Here is a 21302-nt window from a genome sequence, read left to right on the forward strand (position 1 = left end):
AACAAGACATGGACAGGAAACGTGGAGGGATAATGAGCCAACTCCAAGCACAGGAGGTGAGCAAAACAGCTCAAGAGCCCATAACAGGAATCAGAGTGGAAGTGTAAGATTTAACCAGTGGGTATACATTTCCTCCCATCCCTGTTGGTGCTTTATGTGGATGCTTTCTATGGTCATCTAACCTTTGTGAGGCTGCAGTGAATCCTTGAAGACAAATTGATTGAGGTAAAGCCTTGCTCAGAGCCAAATAAGTGCTTTGCATGATTGCTTCCAGTCAATCTGACATGGGAGGGAAATCTGTATACCCAAGAGCTATACCATTACCTGTTTTTCTCCCTTTACATATTTATGCTCTGAGACAACCATCTGCAGTCAAAGTCGGAAAAACATTGCAACTTTTTTGTTCTTGAATGTGGGAAGTTTAGAATAAAGTTTTGAGAAAGCAAAAAATAAATCAAGGTTTTCCTCCCAGGCCAGATTTGAGAGTCTAGGAATTTTAAATCCTTGAAATGTCTTAGATTGTTGGTTTATTGACTGAAAATGATATAGCAAAATGAGAATTTGCAGGGGGCTGAGGGAATGAAAAGGATTTCTGTCAGGATTATCCAATCTTTGTCTGATTACCCGGGAAACATGGAGCTGTGTCAGGTAGAGGCGGCTGTAATTGTGGGTGTACAGTTTCTGTTTACTGCCAGTGTGGGTGTGTACACATGCGCACGAGTGTGTGTTGCTCCTTGAAAAGCAGTGGCGTTTTGTACACTGATTGAGATGATTAGCATGAGAATTGAACCATCACAACGCACCAGTACGCTGTGTGATTACCCCCGTGTGTCTCTCGATTCAAACAGTCCGTGAGCATTTACCTTTCTGGATTCTCAAACAACAGAGAGCGTATCTTTGGCTGCAACATGAAAGAACAAGTCCAAATTGTAGAGGAGCTTGTCGTTCCACATGAAGCTGATCAATGGGTGGCTGTCAGACTGAAATTGTGTCAAAGGGGATAATCTTTATTGTGGAGCACTCCTCTTTCAAAAGGGAATGTTTAATGCATACGACTGTGTCATTTTGAGGTAGCTTTAGTGAGCCGCTTCGTTAAACTGCTGTTAGGAAGGTAATGGCTAACACATGTGAGCTGATGAAGGACTGAAAGAAAGAATAAAAACTATGTCAAAGCAAAACATGTTAGTAAATGACACTCAGGACCACACATGGTGGGATGTTGAAAACCCTTTTTTCTCCTAAAGCAATTCTTTTTTTTTAAAACCCTGATCAGAGTTATCTCTGAATATGTTATACCAGCATCTAGGAATGTGCCAAACTTCAGGAGGAGCAAATGTTAATGGAGGATATGAATATCTGTGGCTGATTAATGTTGTAAAGAGGAGACCCATTAACGTAATCTTTATAGGATTTCTTCTCCAGTTTATTGATGTTTGATGGGGACCTGCCCTTTTCTCTCCCGCTGAGGTACCCACCTGTGCGGCTGACTGGTGGCGCTACATGTCGCTGCTGTGGTTGTCTTTCATGCTCTTTTCCCAGTAGGTGCTGAGGGCAACCAAGAGGGCATGCAAACAGGTCATCCTGCTCCGCTCTGGGTGGGGTCACCCTGCTCCGTGCCAAACTGTACGGCCACATCAAACGTCTCCTCTGTGAGTACCCGGCTCTGACACAGGGACGTAGTAGGCCAGCTGCTCTGCCACCTGTCCCTGAAAAAGAGTAAAGCACAGGAGAAATTAATCACAGCAGTGAGGAGAAGTGGATATAAAGGGATGAAGGGAGAGGAGGGAAATAATTAAAGACAGAAAGGGAAGAGGAAAATGGGGAAATTAGGAAGAAAAGGGAAGAATGGTGACATAGAAAATGGGATACGGCAAAGACAAAGATTATAATAGGGATGCAAAATTTGGTAAAGACAAAAAACATACACCCTGAAATTCATCATTAAATTAAGGCATTCAGAGATTCTCTTTTGTGATCTCTAGAAAGCAGGAAACCACATTCGGCCATGAAATGGGAGACATTTTTATTAATTCCTGTGGGTCTCTTTAGTTGCGGCTCACTTGGTATTCAGGGACATCATTACCAAAATCTACAAAAGCTCTTATCAGGGATAATACTGCACAGCTCTGCACCCATGTGTGTACGGGTGTGTCTGTGTCTTTGACGAGGCTAGGCAGCAATCTCTGCTTCACATCTTTTGGCTTCTGAGAGGAATGGGCAGTCCGGCTTTTCTACAGTGTTTTTGACATTTCCATTAGTCGGAATGAAAGCTTAACAGGTATCAGACAAGCTGGACGAGGCAGCATAAAGAGCACCTCTCTTTGATGAGGACATGCAGGTACATATCAGACTAACTACACATGGCCAATTAAAAAAGGAATCACAGCTACATTGTTTCGTCCATCACTGCCTCACTGTTTTCCCTATCAAAATGTGTTAGCTACTTGAACTTGCTCATAGGAATTAAGCAGCCCCCCAGGGCTTTTCAATGTCAGAACATTCATTATAGGGCTCAATGGGGCACAACTCTTTCATTAAGGGCTTCATAACACGTCTCACTGGGGTTCAGTTGCTGTCTGTCCGTGCAGCACTCCACTGCAGCCTCATTTGTCTGGGGAGGGGGCGTCGGCTGCACCTGCGAGGGCCGGGAGGACTCTGACCGCTACCATGCTGATGATGGAGTTGTCCTTGGTGGAATTATACAGCCTGTATTCGTTACCCATCAACAGGTCCTTGGTACCATCAGAAATGATCCGTGGTGGCTCTGAGGACAAAGGAAAAAGGAACCTATCAGCTGTGCAGGAAAAGTTTGAGCAATTATACCCAATGACCTGTAACCCCCAATTATGACAATGGAAATCATTGGAAGGGGCAGTGTTATAAGTCGAAGAAGAACTCACTGGGCGCTATTCCTCTGAAGAAATGAAAACACACAAGCAAGTGGAGCCTAATCTAACTCCAATACGACCTAAATGATATCAATATGCCAATTATACACGAAGCTGTCTGGTTGAGTATTGCTAACAGGCGGCTACAGCTACATGTGTGTGTGTGTCATTGGAGATGCTGCGTGTTCCAAGGCAGGGAGTGATAATTAATTGTATTAATTGAACTGATGAGGACAGTGGCTTTTTACTTCATTATAATTTGTTTGCACTATTGAAAAACAAAACATTGATTTACACTACAGAGACAAATGCCAGCAACTCATTTAGGCAAGAGAGATTACAGGGAAACAACTAAAAGAACACATTTAGCACTTAGCATTGTTGTTGTATTTATGTTCAGTCTAATCACCGGTTGCCAGTATATTTGTAATTATGTAAAAATGTTGCTAACACTTTTTGGTATATCAAGGTCAAGGATCTCCATTTTTTAGAATATGGACTTAAATAAGATGATTTCCAGAGAAGAATATTTATAAATTAAAGCAATTATTTCTCCAACTCCTTGCCTTCACCTGATGAGCGGTTGCTATGCTGAAACAAAGAGAGTTACAAAATTATTCTCTAGTGCAGGAATTTGAACTATGAGTCAACAATTAACAAATATGCTGTTCCTATGCAACAGGAAAAAAAGTTAAAATTATAAAACACAACAAAACAATAACAATCAGAAACTGGATGAATGGATACTTTTAATTCCTGGAAAAGGACAGTTTGTTCTAAAAGAATGAGAAAACATCTGGTGGCAAACAAAATCAAACTTCCATTCACTGCTTGTGAAGCATTCTGAGACAGTTAGTCTGGATGGCAGGATGTCTTTTGGCTTAGGATAAGAGTTGTTCATGTACACAGACATTGATTGGACTGTAGTAGAACCCAAAAATAACATTTGTCTTGCATTAAGTGGTATACCAGTTTAACGTCCATCTGCAATGTAGATATTGTAACCCTGCAGAGTACCACTGACGGTGGTTGGGAGTCCCTGACCTATAATTCTTCATCACTGACATGGACTCCATTAACCAGTTGGAATGTTTTACCAGCTAACTGATTCACCGTTTGCACATGTTCCTCTACTAAAGCATTCTCCAGCATTCATCTTCAGTTTTGCTTAGGTAAACAGAAAGCAAGCAGCGATACCACATGCTGTACAGGCGCCTCACTGGAGACTTTTGTAAAGAAACAATAATCTTTAATCCTATCTCACCCCAGTTTGTGATTCTTGATTTTACCGATACACGTTTCCCAAGTGCATTCACAAAAAAAAAAAAAAAAGCCTGTATTATTTTAGGATAGGAATTTAGCTATATAAATAAAGCATAAATGAGCAGGGCATAGATCTAGCAGCAGCCTTGGGGTCTGTACGACAATGAAGATGGGGAGTAACATTAACACCGAGATATAATGATTGAAAGGATACTGAAACCATTTGATGACACTTTACATTTCTCCAGCTCATTTAGAAAAAGGTATCAACTGCCAAGATGATTCATTTTGAATGTGATGGAGGTGCTACATCCGTCTCTGTAGAGGCTTACAAGGAGGAATGCAGCCACTGGTGGTACTGACTGTTTGCTATGGGTGCCTTAAAGACTGAGGTTGCTTATATGTCTTTAGATACTTTCATATCATGGCTTTTACATCTCAAGTAACCTAGCTGTGTTTTTTAAAACTTAATTCAAATAATAATAATAAATAATGATTTACAGTTTGGATTTGTTAACATGAAATATAGGGTTTGAGAAAGGATGGGACTCATGAGTTCAGGAATTGTTTCTGTAATGGGAAGAAAGTATTTTTCCTATCTTTGAAGGCTCATTCAAGATACATTTCCTGTAATGAGGTTTGTGGTGTATATGCAGCAACATGCACCCAGAACATTTTAATAGACCTTTGAAATGCAGTGAAATACAGTTCTGAAGGACACCATTTTTTATAATTACATCTGCTTCACATTGACCGAATAATCTAATCCTGCTATTCTCTCTTTATCCTTTTTGTTATTTTGAACACTGTCATTACTTTTGACAGTAGCCTGGACTTAATGGGTGATGGAACTGTGATGAGACCGACTTTTGTATAAATGGAATGTGAAAATCCAAACTCCTGAGGAAAAATCACACAATTACTTCCTCCCAGAGGTAATCACATAATTACAAAATGAGGCATCTTGGAGGAGAAAAGATACAGGATAATTACAAGATGCTTTGTCATTTTAAAGATTAGCTGGACACCACATAAAAAAAACCATTCATAGCATGAAATGCAGAAAGGATTTGAGTTTCACCTTGCTCACACACGATCATAGCATCTTGAATTCATTCAGTCAATGCATCAGAAGTATTTACCTGCATGTATACATTTTTAATGTGCATTATCCCAAAAAATATGTCACACACTCTCAATTGATTATATTAAATATATCAAATTGCTTGCATGGTGTATATACAGTATGTCCCTGTGTGTACTGTAGCTAATTTACCTTCAGGTTGGATTTCCTGTAGTGAGGATTGGACTTCAGGTCATCAAACGTCAGCCCTACCTTGTCTTCCTGAGACCTCCTGATTCAGATACAAAAAAAATAGGTGAGAGTCAAAGAACTAAAACATTTAAGTGCTCTTGTCCAGGTTCAGACTATTCAGTGCCACAGCTTTGTATTTTTCTGAAATGAATATACAAGGAATCATATTAGCTTTTACAGTTTTACAAGAGCGTAAGAAGTATGCATGCAGCTTGAGCTCATAACAAACTTACAACAACCATCTTCCCCACAAACTCCTAATCCCAGGATTGACAGCTGCGGCCTTTAGGGAGCACGATGAATAATTTGTGGGAGAAAGAGCTGCAGGCAGACGGAACATTTGGAGACAAAAGTAATAAAATGGTGAAGTCAACAGCTTCATGAACTATTTATCTTCCTTGGACTGATATGTCCTCCTTCAGTCTCTTTCTGTACTGTTCCACTCCAGCCACCTCACTTGTCAAAGCCCACAGCAGTCCGGCTTTTATTGAAACTTTGATTCAGTTTCCCAAGTTGTCACTTTCTAAGGATTGTGTGCAATAAAGGAGACAGGTTATTGGGGAGAAGAACAGAGAAAGGATGTAATGAAAATAGAAACCTTTGCTGGAAATAAAAAAGCCAAAAGCCTGACGCTACAGTGTGATCCGCTAGCCAGCACAAAAGTTGACAATGATCAATAACATTAATATGGGCTGCTGCAGACAGGCTGCTTCAGGCAGATTAACTATCTGCTGCTGGAAAAGACAAGACAATGGTGACAGAGTAAAGCTATTGTGTGATATTTTGCCTTCAAAAGTTTTTGGGTTGGCTTGTGGTTGATCCTGCTTATCAATTATGGTTGGAAAGTGACGTAAATAAATTAAATGTATAAATAAATTCATGTATTTATAAGAAATGTTCTTAGAAATTGAAGTATATGGGCTAGATCATAGGATCTTAGTCTCGTAATTTGTCATGACAGTTTGTGTAGTGTGGTTGATGATAATAATAAAATAATAATAACTAACAGATCTAATAGCATGTTAGGTATTCTCTTTAATAGCATAGAGAATAGCTTTAATAGCTTTTAGTCCCGCCCTTGTGATAAGCCTATTGATGTTGCTAAAAACATAGGTTGCCAGGACTTCAAGACACTCAAAGTTGGCTAAGGCTAAAATGCACTATGGTATCTAATAATTACACCTTACCTTCTGCATTATCCCAAAATGTCTGCTATTATTGTCTTTAATGTATAAAAGGGACACACAAATGAAGCAGAGATGTTTAAGTTGTACTGACACATGACCTTTGTTTTCGAATATTTGAGGTGCCTGAATTGAGAATGATTGGCCACTATTGATTTCTCAGATGTTTAACTATTAACGGAAAGAGTTTTTATTTGTCTGGTTCCTTATCGACAATAACAAGGATCATATTCATATTGTATTAACCATTTAATACAAATTATGTCTGCAGTTAGAGTTAACCTAATTTCTAAGTATTTATATAAGAAAAATAATGATATAATACACATGGTTACTCCAAATAAAAAGGTACACAGGACTAGTATAGCTTAAGAGTGATGAGTTTAGCCAACATTATTAGCCACTTAACTGTTATTTTACCTGTAGCTAGCAGCTAACATAAGCCAACATACAACTCACATGCTTAACGAGGCAAACATAGTTATTTTATCGCCTTTTACTACTTCACTGCAACCACCTTATCGGTCAAGTTAGTTATTTAGCGAGACGATTGTAATGTTTCTTTATTTCTTTTACTACAATAATGTTCTCACCTGCGCATTTGTCGCCAAATCGGTCAAGATGTGTCCATGCTCGTGATTTGTCTTTTCGGGTGCAGTGGCTTGATCCCTCTGGGCCACCGTACTGCTATCTTTATAAATACGTCTCATAACGTTTGTTCATTTTCAAACAACTCAAAACGGACTCACTGTAGTGATGTTAAACCTTTTACAGACCCATATAAATAAAAAATATATATATATTATTGATCATGTTATATTATTGGTTAAGATGAAAGGTATTAGATCACTACAACATATTAGCCCACAATAATATAACGATATGAATCACAATAATATTACAATATGATTGTTGGCTGTTGGAAAGAAAGAGGTCTTTTACATATTTATGCTTTGATACCTTTACCTTTACATTTTGAATGGATGACTTTCTTTTCTGTGGTTTTACTACTTTTACTCAAGTACAAGATCTGAATACTTCATCCACTTGTGCTTGCACACAAATGGATTTATTATTAGTTCAGGTATCAGTCTGTAACCTTGGCATATTTTTGATTATGCAACAACTTTGTTTTTTTGCATTTCGGTCTCATTCAGCATCGCTTCTATTTTGTTTTCAGGACGATATCTTATTTTTGGCATCTCAGAATAAATTAGAATAATATTATTTATTTATAAGATTTGCTAAAATTACAGAATTTATACAAAATAAACTAGGTTTATTTTAATAAACAGTACCAGGAAGGCATGTCCTAGATTTAAGAATCTGAACCCTTGCTGAAGCTATGTTAACACTTGTTATGATCATTAAAGGCCATTTTGTTATCTAAATAGCAGAGAAAGTGCATGTGAGATTATATTTTTTTTCCCAATTTCCCTGGTAGGTTTCAATCCACATCTAAAAATGATCTCGGGCAGTCGGCTGTGTGTGTCCCCACGGTCGACCACAAGTAAAAGACATTGCTGTTTTCCATGTATCACATGCCTGCCTCTTATTTTTGACCTATCTCAAGCTTTTAACAGGAGCAAGACAAGCCTCTGCAGCATTTCTGTCAGCATTTGACCCCTAGTTGAGCCGAGCCACTTCTATGATTTCCTCTAAAGGGTAAGTACTGTACTGTAACTGGGTTGACTGCTCTGAGTGCTCTTTCATGGTCTCACCCTCTTTTCTGCCACTTTGGAAGTCCAACAGTCATACACAGCAGCAGGAAAAGACAGAGAGTTCATGGTCCCACTTTAATCGTGTTTTATTTAAAAACGGAGAATAAACATTAAATTCTCTTCAAACCTTTTCTTCCATGTGAGAGTGAGATGCAGCTCTGTTGGTGATGATTTCAAGTCATCACAGCTTGTATTGCAAGCTCAACTCAATTACCTGTCCAAAATGTTTCTGTTGCTATCGGACAAACGGTGCTCCCGGGTGCTGAAGAGAGAAACACACACAATTGTCAACATAAATCGAAAAAACTGTTTGAATACAACTCAGTTTCATAGTGGTATATATCAAGCGTGGTGGCATGATCATTTCCACAGATGCTCCTTTTGAAAACAAATTTAATAACTCATTTTATGGATAATTGTATTCAAAAACCTATAGGGTCTTTCACAAATTATTAGTTTACCAATTACTTTGTGTTAATTAGTTGGAAATGTTCCCTGCCTGCTGTAATCTGGAGATAAAAGATTTCTTTTGTGCAAAGTATGGCTTAGTGACATCAATTCAATAAAAATGAAAACACAAGAAAAACATAATACATGTCTAAGCTGGACAATTAAGACATTAGCATGTGTGCATTTCAAGGTTCACCCCACAGACCCCTGGAAACTCATGATGTTCCTGTAATATAGCTGTACATTTTGGCCCTTAATAAAAATGAAGTCTTACTAAAAAGAATGTGTCTGGACCAAAAATTGTAAAATGTGTACAGAAAGACAGGACAGAAAAAGAATGTTTTTATGTGCAAATTCCCTCTAATACCACTCAATAAGTACATTGACGTGTTTTACAAACCCTTATATACTCTGCATAGAGATGTGGCCTTCTTACCTGGTCTTTGTGAGCAGACATGGACATGTATGTGTTAGTCAGTGTTCTGCACTGAATGCAATGTGAAGGTGAGTCAGCGGGGAGCTGCTGTTGGAACGAGCAGGATTGATGTGCTCACAGCAGACGGCCTCGGATCCATCATAGTCCTGTCTGAACGGGGCCCTTGGGTTTATTCAGTGAGCTGTATACCTGCACAACGGTGCCCTTTACAATCTCTGCCGCACAGGAGGCCCCTGCAGAGGTCATTGTAGTAGCTTTATTCACATACTAACGCACACGAACAGTTCAAGAGCACACACACCTATGGTTGCCGAGCAGACCTGTGCAGAGGGCTAAATTAGGAACAAAGCTGTAATATGGGGGTGTTACTGGAGAATGAATGATGTGCTGATGGGCCAGCTGTGTTTCTAGAGGCTCCTACTTACACTGTAACGCATTTAACATTCAATAAAACACTTCCTTCTTTGGTACTAGACTTTGACAGCATAACAACGTAACACCACAGAATGTAGAAATTGAAATGATAATTGAATCAAGTGTTGATACACAAGATACGAGACACATTTTCTTTTATATTTGCTAGTTGTAAAGCATTTTTGCTGAGTCTGTTGACAAAGTTGTTGTTGCCCTTTCTAAGCACTGCGTGTCTATCGTGTGTTGTCCCTCAAAATTCAATAACTGAAACTGCTTCAGGGTTTTTAAATCTGTTTTCATACACCCTTGAGGCTCAATGTCAGCCAACTCAGTTCAGGGTAAAAGCACGTTTTTTTTAGCCTCCTATCTTAGCCTGCATCTGTGCTGTCAAGCAAGATGGAGCAGTGGAAGTCAAAGCAAATTATATTTGGATATAATACAAACATATCAGTAAAGCATTTCCAGAAATATTTATTTTAAATAAATGCACCTCAAATAATACACCTTAGCAGTCATTCCCATATCAACACTATCCCCAATGGAGCTCAAAAACAAATATACAAAAAAATCAATACCTCTTTGAATTGCTGTAATCACCCTAAACGTAGTAAGTCGTTACATTTAAGTCAAGCGATGTCAGTCATGTTCTTGGGGCAACGCTGTCATTGATCCCTGCTGGTATTAAGAGATTAAAAGGATCCCCGTCCTCTACGTGTTGTTGACAGGCGTTGAGACTCATTACGGCTATTAGCATTAAGCTGGCTCATCAATAAGCACTCGGTTGATCCATCAGTCTTTTGCTGATCTAGCCCAGGGGACCCTGCCTCAGGCCCCTGCCATCCCGAGAACACCGCAATGGGCACCCCTTGATCTGTGGGTCAGCGCACAACCACCCACCCACCCACACACACACACACACACACACACCTGGCCTGGTATTATTATTAAGCTTTGACGTTCTTTGCTGCAGAGTGTTGAGTGTAACTACTACCATGTGAGTGTGTGTGAGTGCATTCTTGTTTGACATTTTGTTTTGTGGGTGACGACAAAATACAGGGAGTCTCTCCAAGTTAGTGTTTCCCCTGAATCCGTCAACTTTAGTAACGTCTTCTACTGTATTTTTATGCGTGCCATGTAGGTGTCAGCATGTGTGTCGGTGTCGGGGATGTCAGTGTCAGTCAGAGCGAGAGTTTGCAGTGTCAATGTGTGACAGGCAGCCATAGTCTGATGTGATAGCGTGCCACAGTGAATGACAATGTCTCAACTTACAAACCTAGACTTTGAGAAGGAGTGTGTAGGAAACAGAGCTAAATAAAGACGTGAAAAAGAAAAGAGGTTTGTGGGTGTTACAGTTCATCATGCAGGGCCTCTCCCTCCGCCTGGTCCAGAGCTCCCATCAGCAGCAGGGCTCCAGTAGTGTTGTCTCTGATGAAGAAGATGAAGGGGTGATCGCCGTAGAACAGCTTGGGCTTCTCTACGTTCTCGTCTACATTGGTGCCTCCTTTCCCAGCTTGAGCAGCCAGCTCCAAGGAAGCCCAATGCAGGACACCCCCCAGGTGGAGTTTCCCCTTGCCCTTGTCTGACACTCTGGAGAAATCGGCCAACTTCTGGTCCCATGCTTCCGTCAAACCCAGAGCGGACAACTCTTTCTGCAACAAGGAAACACAGAGTGATTGAATTTATGGACTGCTCAGAATCAATTACCCCAAAGCTTTGAGGTGGTACTAAATAGAGAAGTGTGTGCGATCAAGCAGCTGCCAGGACACTGATCAATTATGCACGCAAGAGACCAAACAACGAGTAGGAGGGGAAATATATTTAAAAATGTCATAACGCTGTGACCCTCGGAAGCGGGGGAACCGCACTGAACCCGGCCACATGTTGAATGTAAACATAAACCCACCAAAACAGTCAATCAGGAACCTCTCTAAAGAAGTTTTGTATAGTATTGTTTATTTACTTTCCATCCCAATAATTCGAGATGGGAAGGCGGCTGACAGTTGCCCTTGTTGTGAGCTGGCAGAACAAAGTGGGCGACAGGCAGAGAGGAGACGGAAGGAGGAAGCGGTGGATGAATAATTTAAGAGTGATGCCCCGTGACCCTCAGCACCTCCTTTGTTTTGGCTCTGATATGAATTCCACAGAAAGCCGTCGTCATGACAGGTAGTTTATCCTCCCATGGCAGAGGGCCACTCACGGTGACAGGCTCCTCCAGGGGCCAGATGAGAGCATGTGTGGGTGTGAGCGTGAGACTGTGCGGGCGAGTGGGAGGCCGCGACTGGAGGAAAAGTTGCAGAGGGAGATGAGTGGGTGAAGATTGTGTTTTGTCTAGCATTGTTCAACTTCTTGCTGATTAAACTCTTTTATTGGATGTATGTGTTACAGACAGACACGAACAGTAAATCATGTCGAAGAGTTGACTAGGTGAAAGCCTTTTGTTTTTCAAAACCACATTGTTGTAGCTCAGTATGAAACTGCTCTCTTCCACATGCTAGAATACAATTGTTATAATCCTTTTAGAATGTCTGCTTTTCTACTTAAAAGTTGGGATGTGCATGTGAAAGGAAGTTAGGCTGGATCGTGTCGGCTTATGCCTAAACACGCAATAAGTAGATGTATATACAGTTGTATGCATCTGTCAATCCCATTTGAGTGTTTGCATGCAAAGCTCCCGCTCCACACAGACACACACCTCCTGCTGTAATGCACTTCTATTGTCCTCATCCATTATTCCTCCACTCTTCCTCTCTTCTTCCACTCGCTACCACTACATCACTGTCTTCCTCTGCTGCTCTGCCACTAGCCTGGCGTCCCCATCCCTCATCTGCCTCTATTTTATCCCCTCTCTCTGCTCCTAACTCAGTCTTTTTTCCTCCCCACCTCATCCTTCTCTGTGTCTGACAGTTCGGCTGGGGCCCGGTATCCATTGCTCTCGGCAAATTCTCGATCTCCATCTGAAATCATTTCCAGGTTTTTACACCCCTTATCTAACGAGGAAACAGAAGCCGGGTGGATTCCACAAATTGTTAAAGACAAATGAGTGCGAGTGTGTGAGGAAACGCAGCTGGTTTCTGGGTGTCACAGTAGTGCCGGTGCCACTGTAAAGCATATAAATAGTACCAACCAACCCCACATGACCTACCTCCCCAACACTCCTGTCAGGGCAAGAACACTTGGTAACTTTTGTTCAGGCTATAAGGTGTTTAAAAATGAAGGAACCCTGTGGCAGCACGTTGGGAAGCAGACCAGGTGCCAGAGGATCCTATGGAGGCCACGTGAGGGATGTGGCACTGCATTATATGGTGTGAAAAACCTTTGGGAGGTGCCCTTTCTCTCTGAAGCGCCACATGAATCTTAGATGGAACATCACTGGGCGGACTGCTGATGCGTCGCGCACAGCATCAATGAGCTATTTGTCTAAGAATTTACAGCCACAGGCATTGTCAGCTAGTGGTTTCCTCTATGTGTGTGTGTGAAGGTCTTACTTAGCCTACAGTGCTGCAGTCCAACTGGGCCTGAGATAGCATGGCCCTCAGGTGTGTACTACTCCAGTCCGCATCACATTATTTCAGTTCGATGGCTGAGCCCACTAAGTAGCGTGTTGGGTGAACCAGTGGGCGTTTAAAGGAGAGAGGTTGTGGCAGCCGGGACATGTTACAGCTCTATCTGTGAGGAGTCACTGCAAGTAAGAGCGGCCTTTATAATGACTGTAGGAAGAGAGATGAGAAGAAAAATGGAGATAAAACAGGGAGACTATTGTTAAATTGTGCACTTTTTATATCAGGGATTTAAACTGGGAAAGGAGCAGTAGGGTGACCCAAAGGAGGGAAGACTACACACAGCACATAGTAAGTATCTCAACCAACATAAGAGTTATGTTTCTGAACAGTCAAATGGAGCACCTGCTTAACAATAGATTAAAAAGGACCACAGACTGATTCGAGTCAGCACTAGGTTAATTCCACACAATACTATGTATATGATTTGTTGGAAAATAGTTCAATGAATAACCAATTATTATTATGAAAAGCCCAATATGACATCTTAAAAATAGCTTGTTTTGACGACTAAAAGTCTAAATCTCCAAAATATCCAGTCTACAATGATACACAACGGGTACAAAATAGAAAATCATCAAAAACAAGAAGCTGGAAAAAGCTGTCTGAAACAATAAATCGGTCAAATACTCGCAAATCAAATGACTTGTGTTGTTGTTTTGTTTGTTAGCTACAGCATTTCCTGTCTGCCTCTTCATTTGTGCAGAAATACATTATTAAACAACACAAACAGTACGCTTTCTTCCATCCACTGTCAATATAAGCCAGAACAAACCAACTGTGACACCTACTGAACATTTTGATTGAACAAAACAATAATTGAAAAAGAGTAAAAATCTTCTCATCTCTCACCAGTGTCTCTCTCATCAGCTTACTCCTCCTCTGGCTAACGAATCACACTTGCAGACTGTCGCCGCCTTAAACAACTACAGACGTGTTCTGCTTAAATCAATACTGCCCTTTACATTCTGTGTGGGTGGAAACATGCAGTTTATAGCCCTGGCTTCATAACAGCTCCATTTTATGGACACATCTGATGCAAGCTTTTAAAGAAAGAAGAAAACTCTCTTTCTATGAGCTCTCCTGAGGCTTCTTTATCGAGTCTCGTCAGCAATACCACTACTGGTGTGTTATTTACATGGGCTTTTACCTCTTTTGCACAACAGGCTCTCTGTGTCTCATTCACTCAATCGTATACGTGTAATGATTTTCATTCCACAGGGCTGCTTAAGCACAAATGAAAAAGGAAAAAAGGAGCCGCAGCTTTGTGTGCGATATCCACCTAATGGCCGTGAAACACTACTGATTATTCATATGATGCAGGGCTGAGGTAGCTGTGTTAAAACAGCTGTCCCTCGACACTGTATACTGCCGAGTGTGCTCTTGTAAATATTTGATGGCCTTTTGACCTCATTATCCGTGATTGAGTGAGCTCTCCGGTGCACGCTCATATGTCTTAGTCACAGGCTGGAGATACAGCCAGGATGGAGCTCAAGCTTCACCATTAGTGTGTGTGTGTGTGTGTGTGTGTGTGTGTGTGTGTGTGTGTGTGTGTGTGTGTGTGTGTATGTGTGTGTGTGGCCTGGTCAGCACTGCATCAGAGACACAGAGAGAGAGATGAGGGTGGTTTATCCAGTGACCTCCGGGCCAGGCTTGTTAAGAGAGTTCTCCGACTACAGACTCCGACAAAGTCTGCCCTTCAGTGAAGGAGAACACCGTAAATAGGCGGACGGAGAGAAGGAGAAAAGGCAGATTTCTGCAGTTATTTATAGTACTCTCAAACACTTTTAACCTTGTCCCCGAGCAATCATTGACCCCCCTCGTCATCCTCCACCTCTCCTGCTCACTTCCCATCCGAATGTCAATCCTATTTAGGTCAGCAGAGCCAACGTGCAGCCGCTGACTGATGGAGTATTATAGTAACATGTGAGACCTACAAAAAGGAATTAGATCTGTGGCACTGATAAGAGGGAGAGGACAGAGGTGAGGGAGGGAATGGGTGCGTTTGGAAGTTGCAAATCCGTGCCACATGACCCAGAGGTGCTTCATTTGGTTTGTTCTTATCTGTGTCCTTGCACAGCATATACTTGCGTTAGGGTAGACGTTACACACGCGCTACTATGATCATCTGTTTGACTAGATGCAGCCCTCTCATCCCAGGAGTCCATAGCCGTCCGAGGCCCTGACAGACAGAGTGGTAAACAGTGTTAACGCGCGGTGATGAGCAATTATTTGCCCGTCCCAATTGGAAAAATGATCGTCAGGGATGACATGGCAGGCTGGCCACAGGGGCTGGACAGACGGATGGAATGAGATCGGAGTGGGTTGAGAGTTTGTACAGAGCCTTTCATAATGATTCCTCAAATGCACCTTCTTTTCCTCGAGAGAGCAAACAGAGGCGGACAACTCTCGAAGAGTCGGAGAAATAGAGGCCAAAATATTCAAGTGCGTATCCATGATTAGGTTACATAATCAGAGCAAAGCTGCTTTTAGTTATTTCCAGGAGTAAATATTTTTTCTTCCGTCTGGCAAACTCCCTCGTAGAGACAAAAGAGGATTTTGTTTTTCCGCTGCTAAGTCATGGCCGTGTCAAAGGGAGTTGTTTCAAGCTTTAGTTCTAGATTACAGCGTCCTTCCCCAGAGCGCCCTGACAATGTTAATGTCAAAAGCGTGTTCCTCAGGGCATGGCGAGCAGCATAACATGGCAGCACAACTCTTCAGAGATGTTTGTTAAACCAGAAAGAGGCCAAAGTGGATTTCATCAGTCCATGATGAGGTTACAATGTACATCTACAGAGGCCGTGGTAATAGATTCCAGGCAGCGCACCCTGTCCTCAGGAAATGGGTTTTACTGACATGCTGTGTGTCTGTCAGGTTCAACTAACCTTTCTCTCACTGTGTCTTTCTCACTCATCCACAATGTTTTCCCAACCAGCTACTGTCTCTCTCTGACTCAAAGAGTGTGTCCAGACTCAGTGCACATTTTAGAAGCTGTATGAGTCAATGTAAAGATGCAACAGGATGCAAACAGGCAATGCTGACCAACATTTCTGCCAGATAAAATGGCAAATCTTGCCCTTTGAATATGATTTGTGAGAAAAGAAACTCCACTGAGTGAACCCACAGTTCAAAAGCAAGTAGGAGTGTTTCAGTGGGATAAGGTCCAGAAGTATTTGAATCATGTGGCTTACGAAAAATCAGGAGACGCATACATAAAACTGCAAAGGAAAAAAGGTAACCTGTCGCACCATGACTGCAGAAAGGTAAGCGCACAAAGCTTGAAAATGAAACTTCCTTCTGGCCTTGACCCAGATCAGCAGGATATTCTCAGCGGTGTGGATGCTGCGTGATTGTAGCAACTTGTCTGTGACCTCACCCCGTGTTAAGGACCCTGTGGCCTGGTCAGATACGTGTTCTTATGCTAGCTCGACAAATCTCCAACCTTTCAGTCTGAGGACCACCGACACAGCCTCTGGTTTGGCCTGTGTGAACCTTAACAAGCCCCATGCACTTACATTAGCATCAGCAGTCACTAAGCTGCTGCCTGTCTGTCTGCTGCTCCTCCTGGCTCCTCCTGCTGGCTCTGAGGTTGAGGGCAGCACAGACTAACAGCTGGGCAGGTGGCGTGACCTCTGTGCTCCTGAGAAAGGAAGTCTGCGGGAGGGTTTGGAAGCCCACTGAGGAGGTATAGTCATCTCCAGGCTCCTTTTGGCCTTATACTAGGGTCTGATTCCCTGCCGAAAGATGTTTCAGCCCAATGCCCATCTCCTCAAGGGAGAGAGGAGACGCGTGGGAAGGAGTGACATTTAAACTCGCCTAAGTCAGCCCGCAATGAACTGGAAGGGGCAAGTCAGGCCACTGATTCAGTTACTGAGAGGCAGAGGAAGAGAGAAATTTAGGAAAGAAACATAGGTCACAGGTGACGAATGTATTGAGATGGACAAGAAAGAGGAAGAAATGAACATGGAGGCAGAGTAGTGAGGCAGAGGGAGGACATAAATGGCAGAAGCGTAAAACCAAGAAGAGGAGACGTAGATAAACCAAAGGCGAGGATGAAGAGGAAACAATGAGAATGGATATCGGGGAGATATAAGGAACCGTATAAGGTGGATTGAAGGCTGATGCAGTGTGTGGACACTGGATATAAATGAAAAATAGAAAGTAATAACATAGAAAACAATTGAGGCTGCTGCAGGGATCCAGTCAAATCCCACGACAGTATTAAAAAGCTGGGAGTCACAGATGGGCTACATTGTAAAGTCAGGGACACAAAGAAGCCCCTGGCAGAGTTTCTCAGCCTATCAGGTGAGTAAAAAGACATCGGCTACAGCTTTCATTCAAACATATCAGAACAGCCAGCATCAGAGATACCGCTCTAGCCTGGGACTCAAAATGTTAGAAAGATGGGATGAGGTTAAGTTTATTCCATCTTAATTTAAGGTACCGCTGTGTTTTTTATACTAAGAACACGACATTAAACTACTGTAAGTTTAACATACCTTTTACTAAACCTTTTACTAAACTAAAAGTGTGTTGAACTGACCTGCAGACTGAGCGTGCTGCTGATGTTGACCTTGGGAAGTGAGATGGACACACTGGTGACGTTGGTCTTCTCCAGCCACTTGGACAAAAGCTCGGGGGTCAGAAGCTTCTCCATCCTCCCCAGATCCTCCACATGGAAGGGCATGAGGAGCACCATGCTGACCTTGCCCCCATATAGGGGCGCCTCCAGAACCTGCACCATGTTTTGCACGTCCTCATGGTAATGGTACAAACCTGGAAGACAGTGGCAGGCGGATGCATGCACAGGAAGATCAGAGAGGAAAGGTGAACATCTGCCATAAAGTTATATTATTGCTTTTCAGCAGTCAAATGTGAAGCAGCGGTTCTCTTGGAAGTTTAGCAGCGAGTTCTCACCTGCCTAAAAATATGAAACTACAGCAGAAAAAAACCAAACAGAGGTGGGATAAAACCACTAATGTGAATGCAACCTTAGACAGCTTGAAAAAAGATGAGCAAAATAATGTTTACATTACATAAAAAATAAGTAGAATGGAGAGTAAAGTTAGCTCCCTAACATCTTTTACTGCTGCGACTGCAGGAATGTCCTCCTCCTTGTTGTTAGACAATATATTAAATATTAAAAGCGTGTTAAATAAATTATAGACACACAGTGAAAAATTGGAAAGCCGCAGATGTGGATGTCACAGATGTTCAAACCATTTTACAAGTGAAATTGCTGCATTTGTTTGCTGGCAGGAGGTCAGTAGCAGCAGACCGTGTGTGTTTTTTTTACCTGCTCTGTGCATCATCACCACTTTGGTGTACTTCTTCCCCAGGAAGGTTCGAAGATCTTTGCTCCCCTCGCTGAACTCTCTCTCCCACAGCCCTGAGCAAACACAAACAAGCAGAGGACATTTTGAATGCAGAGCAACAGACATGTAAGCCTGTGAGGAAAGACTTAATGATTGAAAGCGGTAAAGTAGTGGATGCTAGGTTAAACAATGCCATGTTCATAAAATACATTCCGACCTCACGCACGGTGACAGCTGACACTGCTCATGAATCATCAATATGTACTGCCCCTCATAAAGCGTCTACTCTTCTCAAAGCTGCCGAGCGGAGTGCTATACTGAGGCAGTTATGAGGTCCTTAAGGCCACATGGTCCTATTCACTGCTCACCACAGCCCACTTGGCCCTGCTAACCCCCTGACAGCTGTCAATTTAGGAGAGGCTGAGAGTGGTGGAATTACTGTTGTAATAACCTCACAATACACTCCCCAAGCCGCTGGGCCATTCAATGGTGCAGGTATGGAGTGAGCAGGTCGACAGATTATGACTTGTACTCATGTCACTCTTTGAGTGACGTCTGACGCTGCAGTTAATGATCATTTTCATCATCAATTATCGATTAATACACTTCTGACACAATACTAAGGTGCAAGAAGGCCAAAGAAATCTAATGGTTCATCTGCTCTGATAAAAGTCTAGTTTTAATGCTTGGCTGTGTCAATGAATCTATTGTTAAGGCTTTCTATTCTCCATCGATAATCCATTAAGCGTCAAAAAGTCAGAAAACAGAGAAAATGACGTGCATGTTCCCAGAACCCAGAGACAGCTTCAAGTGGAGAAATTCAATTTAAAAGTAAATATAAAACGAAGCCCTTTTGTGGATTCTGAGTCATAAATTAAATAGAGTAAACCCAGACATGCCAAATATGCTTTGTCATTTAAATGTTTGTAATGTTCGCTGGATAAATGACTTCAAAAGATACTCTATATTAAGCACTGCACTTCATTTAATTGAGGCGAGGTCACATCGCAGATTCAAAATGAATGACACCATGTTTAGTTCAGTATATTTTTCAAAAACATTTTGAAATTATAAAGATTTAACTCCTACTGCCCCGATTGAGTCATCCGTGATGTCTTTTTCAGGCTTTGGAAAGCTCCAGAGGCAATAAAACAGTTTTTATGGGCTGACTGGAAATCTTTATGCTGATTACACTAAACTTGTGTTAAACTGGAGCCACCTTAAATAGACTTCCCAAATTGTGGATGAATATTATGTTGATCAATTAAAAGACTTCTTGCTCCTGCCCTTCCCAAAAAGCCCCCAGCCCTCATTGTGCTTCAGCCAATAACAAATCACAGCATTACAGCTCCAACATGTGAGTTCCCCTTCCAGGCATGCTAGCGCAAGTCACAGACATTCGCTCCGCTTCCTGTAACATCGGAGATTGAAACATGATCGTGCTGGAATTCAAAAACAACTGGTTGAAGATTACCTGAAGTGGCAGCCGTGTTGCTGGAATGATGTCATAATGAGGAATAACCCCTCCGCAGTATGTATACATGCTTGAGTTGTGTGCTTCTAATGACCTCACCGTGCTGCACAGCAAACTCAGTGTGTGGTTGTGTCTGGACCGGAAGGGCCTGCACTACATTATCCCCTTTTATAGGACAGCACTGTAGCGGAGAGATCCCTCGAAAGCTGAATCCATTAATATCCATCAACGATAAACAATGAGAAAAATGCACAGCCAAGAAATCCAATAGCTCACAGACTAACCAATTCATACTGTAAACTTGAAGCCAAATCCAGAGGAGGATCGATGAGACAGACCCGCTCCCTTCGCTTCCTCATCAACTTTTGATTACAAGAAGTTGTGGTATTTCAGAAGCTATTATTAGAGGTAAAATAAGTGGGGACTTGTTGTCCTCTCTCGCCTTTTCTTTCCTCTTCTAGTTCCCCGCGTTGCCGTGTTATCTTGTGTATAAGTTTCCCCTTTTTCTTTTCATTCACAATCTTAGTTTTCCTCTTCCGTCTCCAGTGTTTGTTTGTCTAAAACAGGAACAAAGCCTGAATTAATTAACTAGTGTGGACTGGAACTCCCAAGGTAGGCCTTTTTAGGTCCCTGCACTGTCTGTCAATCTCCTTGGCTCTCTCAGCAGGCCACCCTTTCTTTACTTTCCTCCGTTTTTTGGCTATTTACTTTGCTCCCATCTCTTTATCCTGCGTCTCTTTGTCCCCTTCCCACCCAGAAATCTCTCCCTGCGCTGCTCTTTCTCTGCAGTGCTCTTGTAGTTCTCTTTGCTTTTAACGTCTCTCCACTGTAAACATGTTCCACTACTAATTGGCCCTGACCTTCCCTTTCTTTGGATGCTGTGTACAGCCCGGGGAAGGAAGGGACAGCAAAGAGCTTTTTTTTTTTATTCATCCCCTTCAATAATTAACTAAAGGGAAGTGAAACAAACAGGAACGGGCAAGGAAGCAGGCGACTGCTCAGTACCAAAAGAAAACCCGGCGACATCTCTGAAACCATTACATTATCACACACTATGAATTGCCTAAGGACCGTGAAATCAAAGACAAATAAAAAAAGTTACAAGCATCCACAGGGAGCTAGTATGAGCAAACTATCGACCACTTGTGAGTTACGAATCAAAACTTAAAGGAATCCAATTTGACGTAATCTAATTTGTGTGCTCCAATTTGCTGTATAATCTAATTTGTATATTTCCCTTCACAAAATTAATGAACCGACCATTGAGAATCTGCTCACAGAAAAA

At 41.9% G+C, this 21302-nt stretch overlaps 1 protein-coding gene across 3 annotated transcripts in view; it reads right to left on the minus strand.

The window, feature by feature from the left end:
- Positions 1-10125: 10125 nt before the first annotated feature.
- The window catches only part of serpinh2 (serine (or cysteine) peptidase inhibitor, clade H, member 2), a 96028-nt gene continuing 84851 nt past the window's right edge, over positions 10126-21302 (minus strand). For all 3 annotated transcript variants that reach the window (XM_063900794.1, XM_063900791.1, XM_063900792.1), the window contains exons 3-5: positions 18525-18617; positions 17772-18004; positions 10126-11320 (exon numbers count right to left, since the gene is read on the minus strand). In XM_063900794.1, coding sequence (XP_063756864.1) covers positions 11018-11320; positions 17772-18004; positions 18525-18617 — 629 coding nt within the window. In that variant the 3' untranslated portion in view covers positions 10126-11017. The remainder of the gene's footprint in view (positions 11321-17771; positions 18005-18524; positions 18618-21302) is intronic.

Source organism: Eleginops maclovinus, chromosome 14, assembly GCF_036324505.1.
Source record: "Eleginops maclovinus isolate JMC-PN-2008 ecotype Puerto Natales chromosome 14, JC_Emac_rtc_rv5, whole genome shotgun sequence".
Lineage (NCBI taxonomy): Eukaryota > Metazoa > Chordata > Actinopteri > Perciformes > Eleginopidae > Eleginops > Eleginops maclovinus.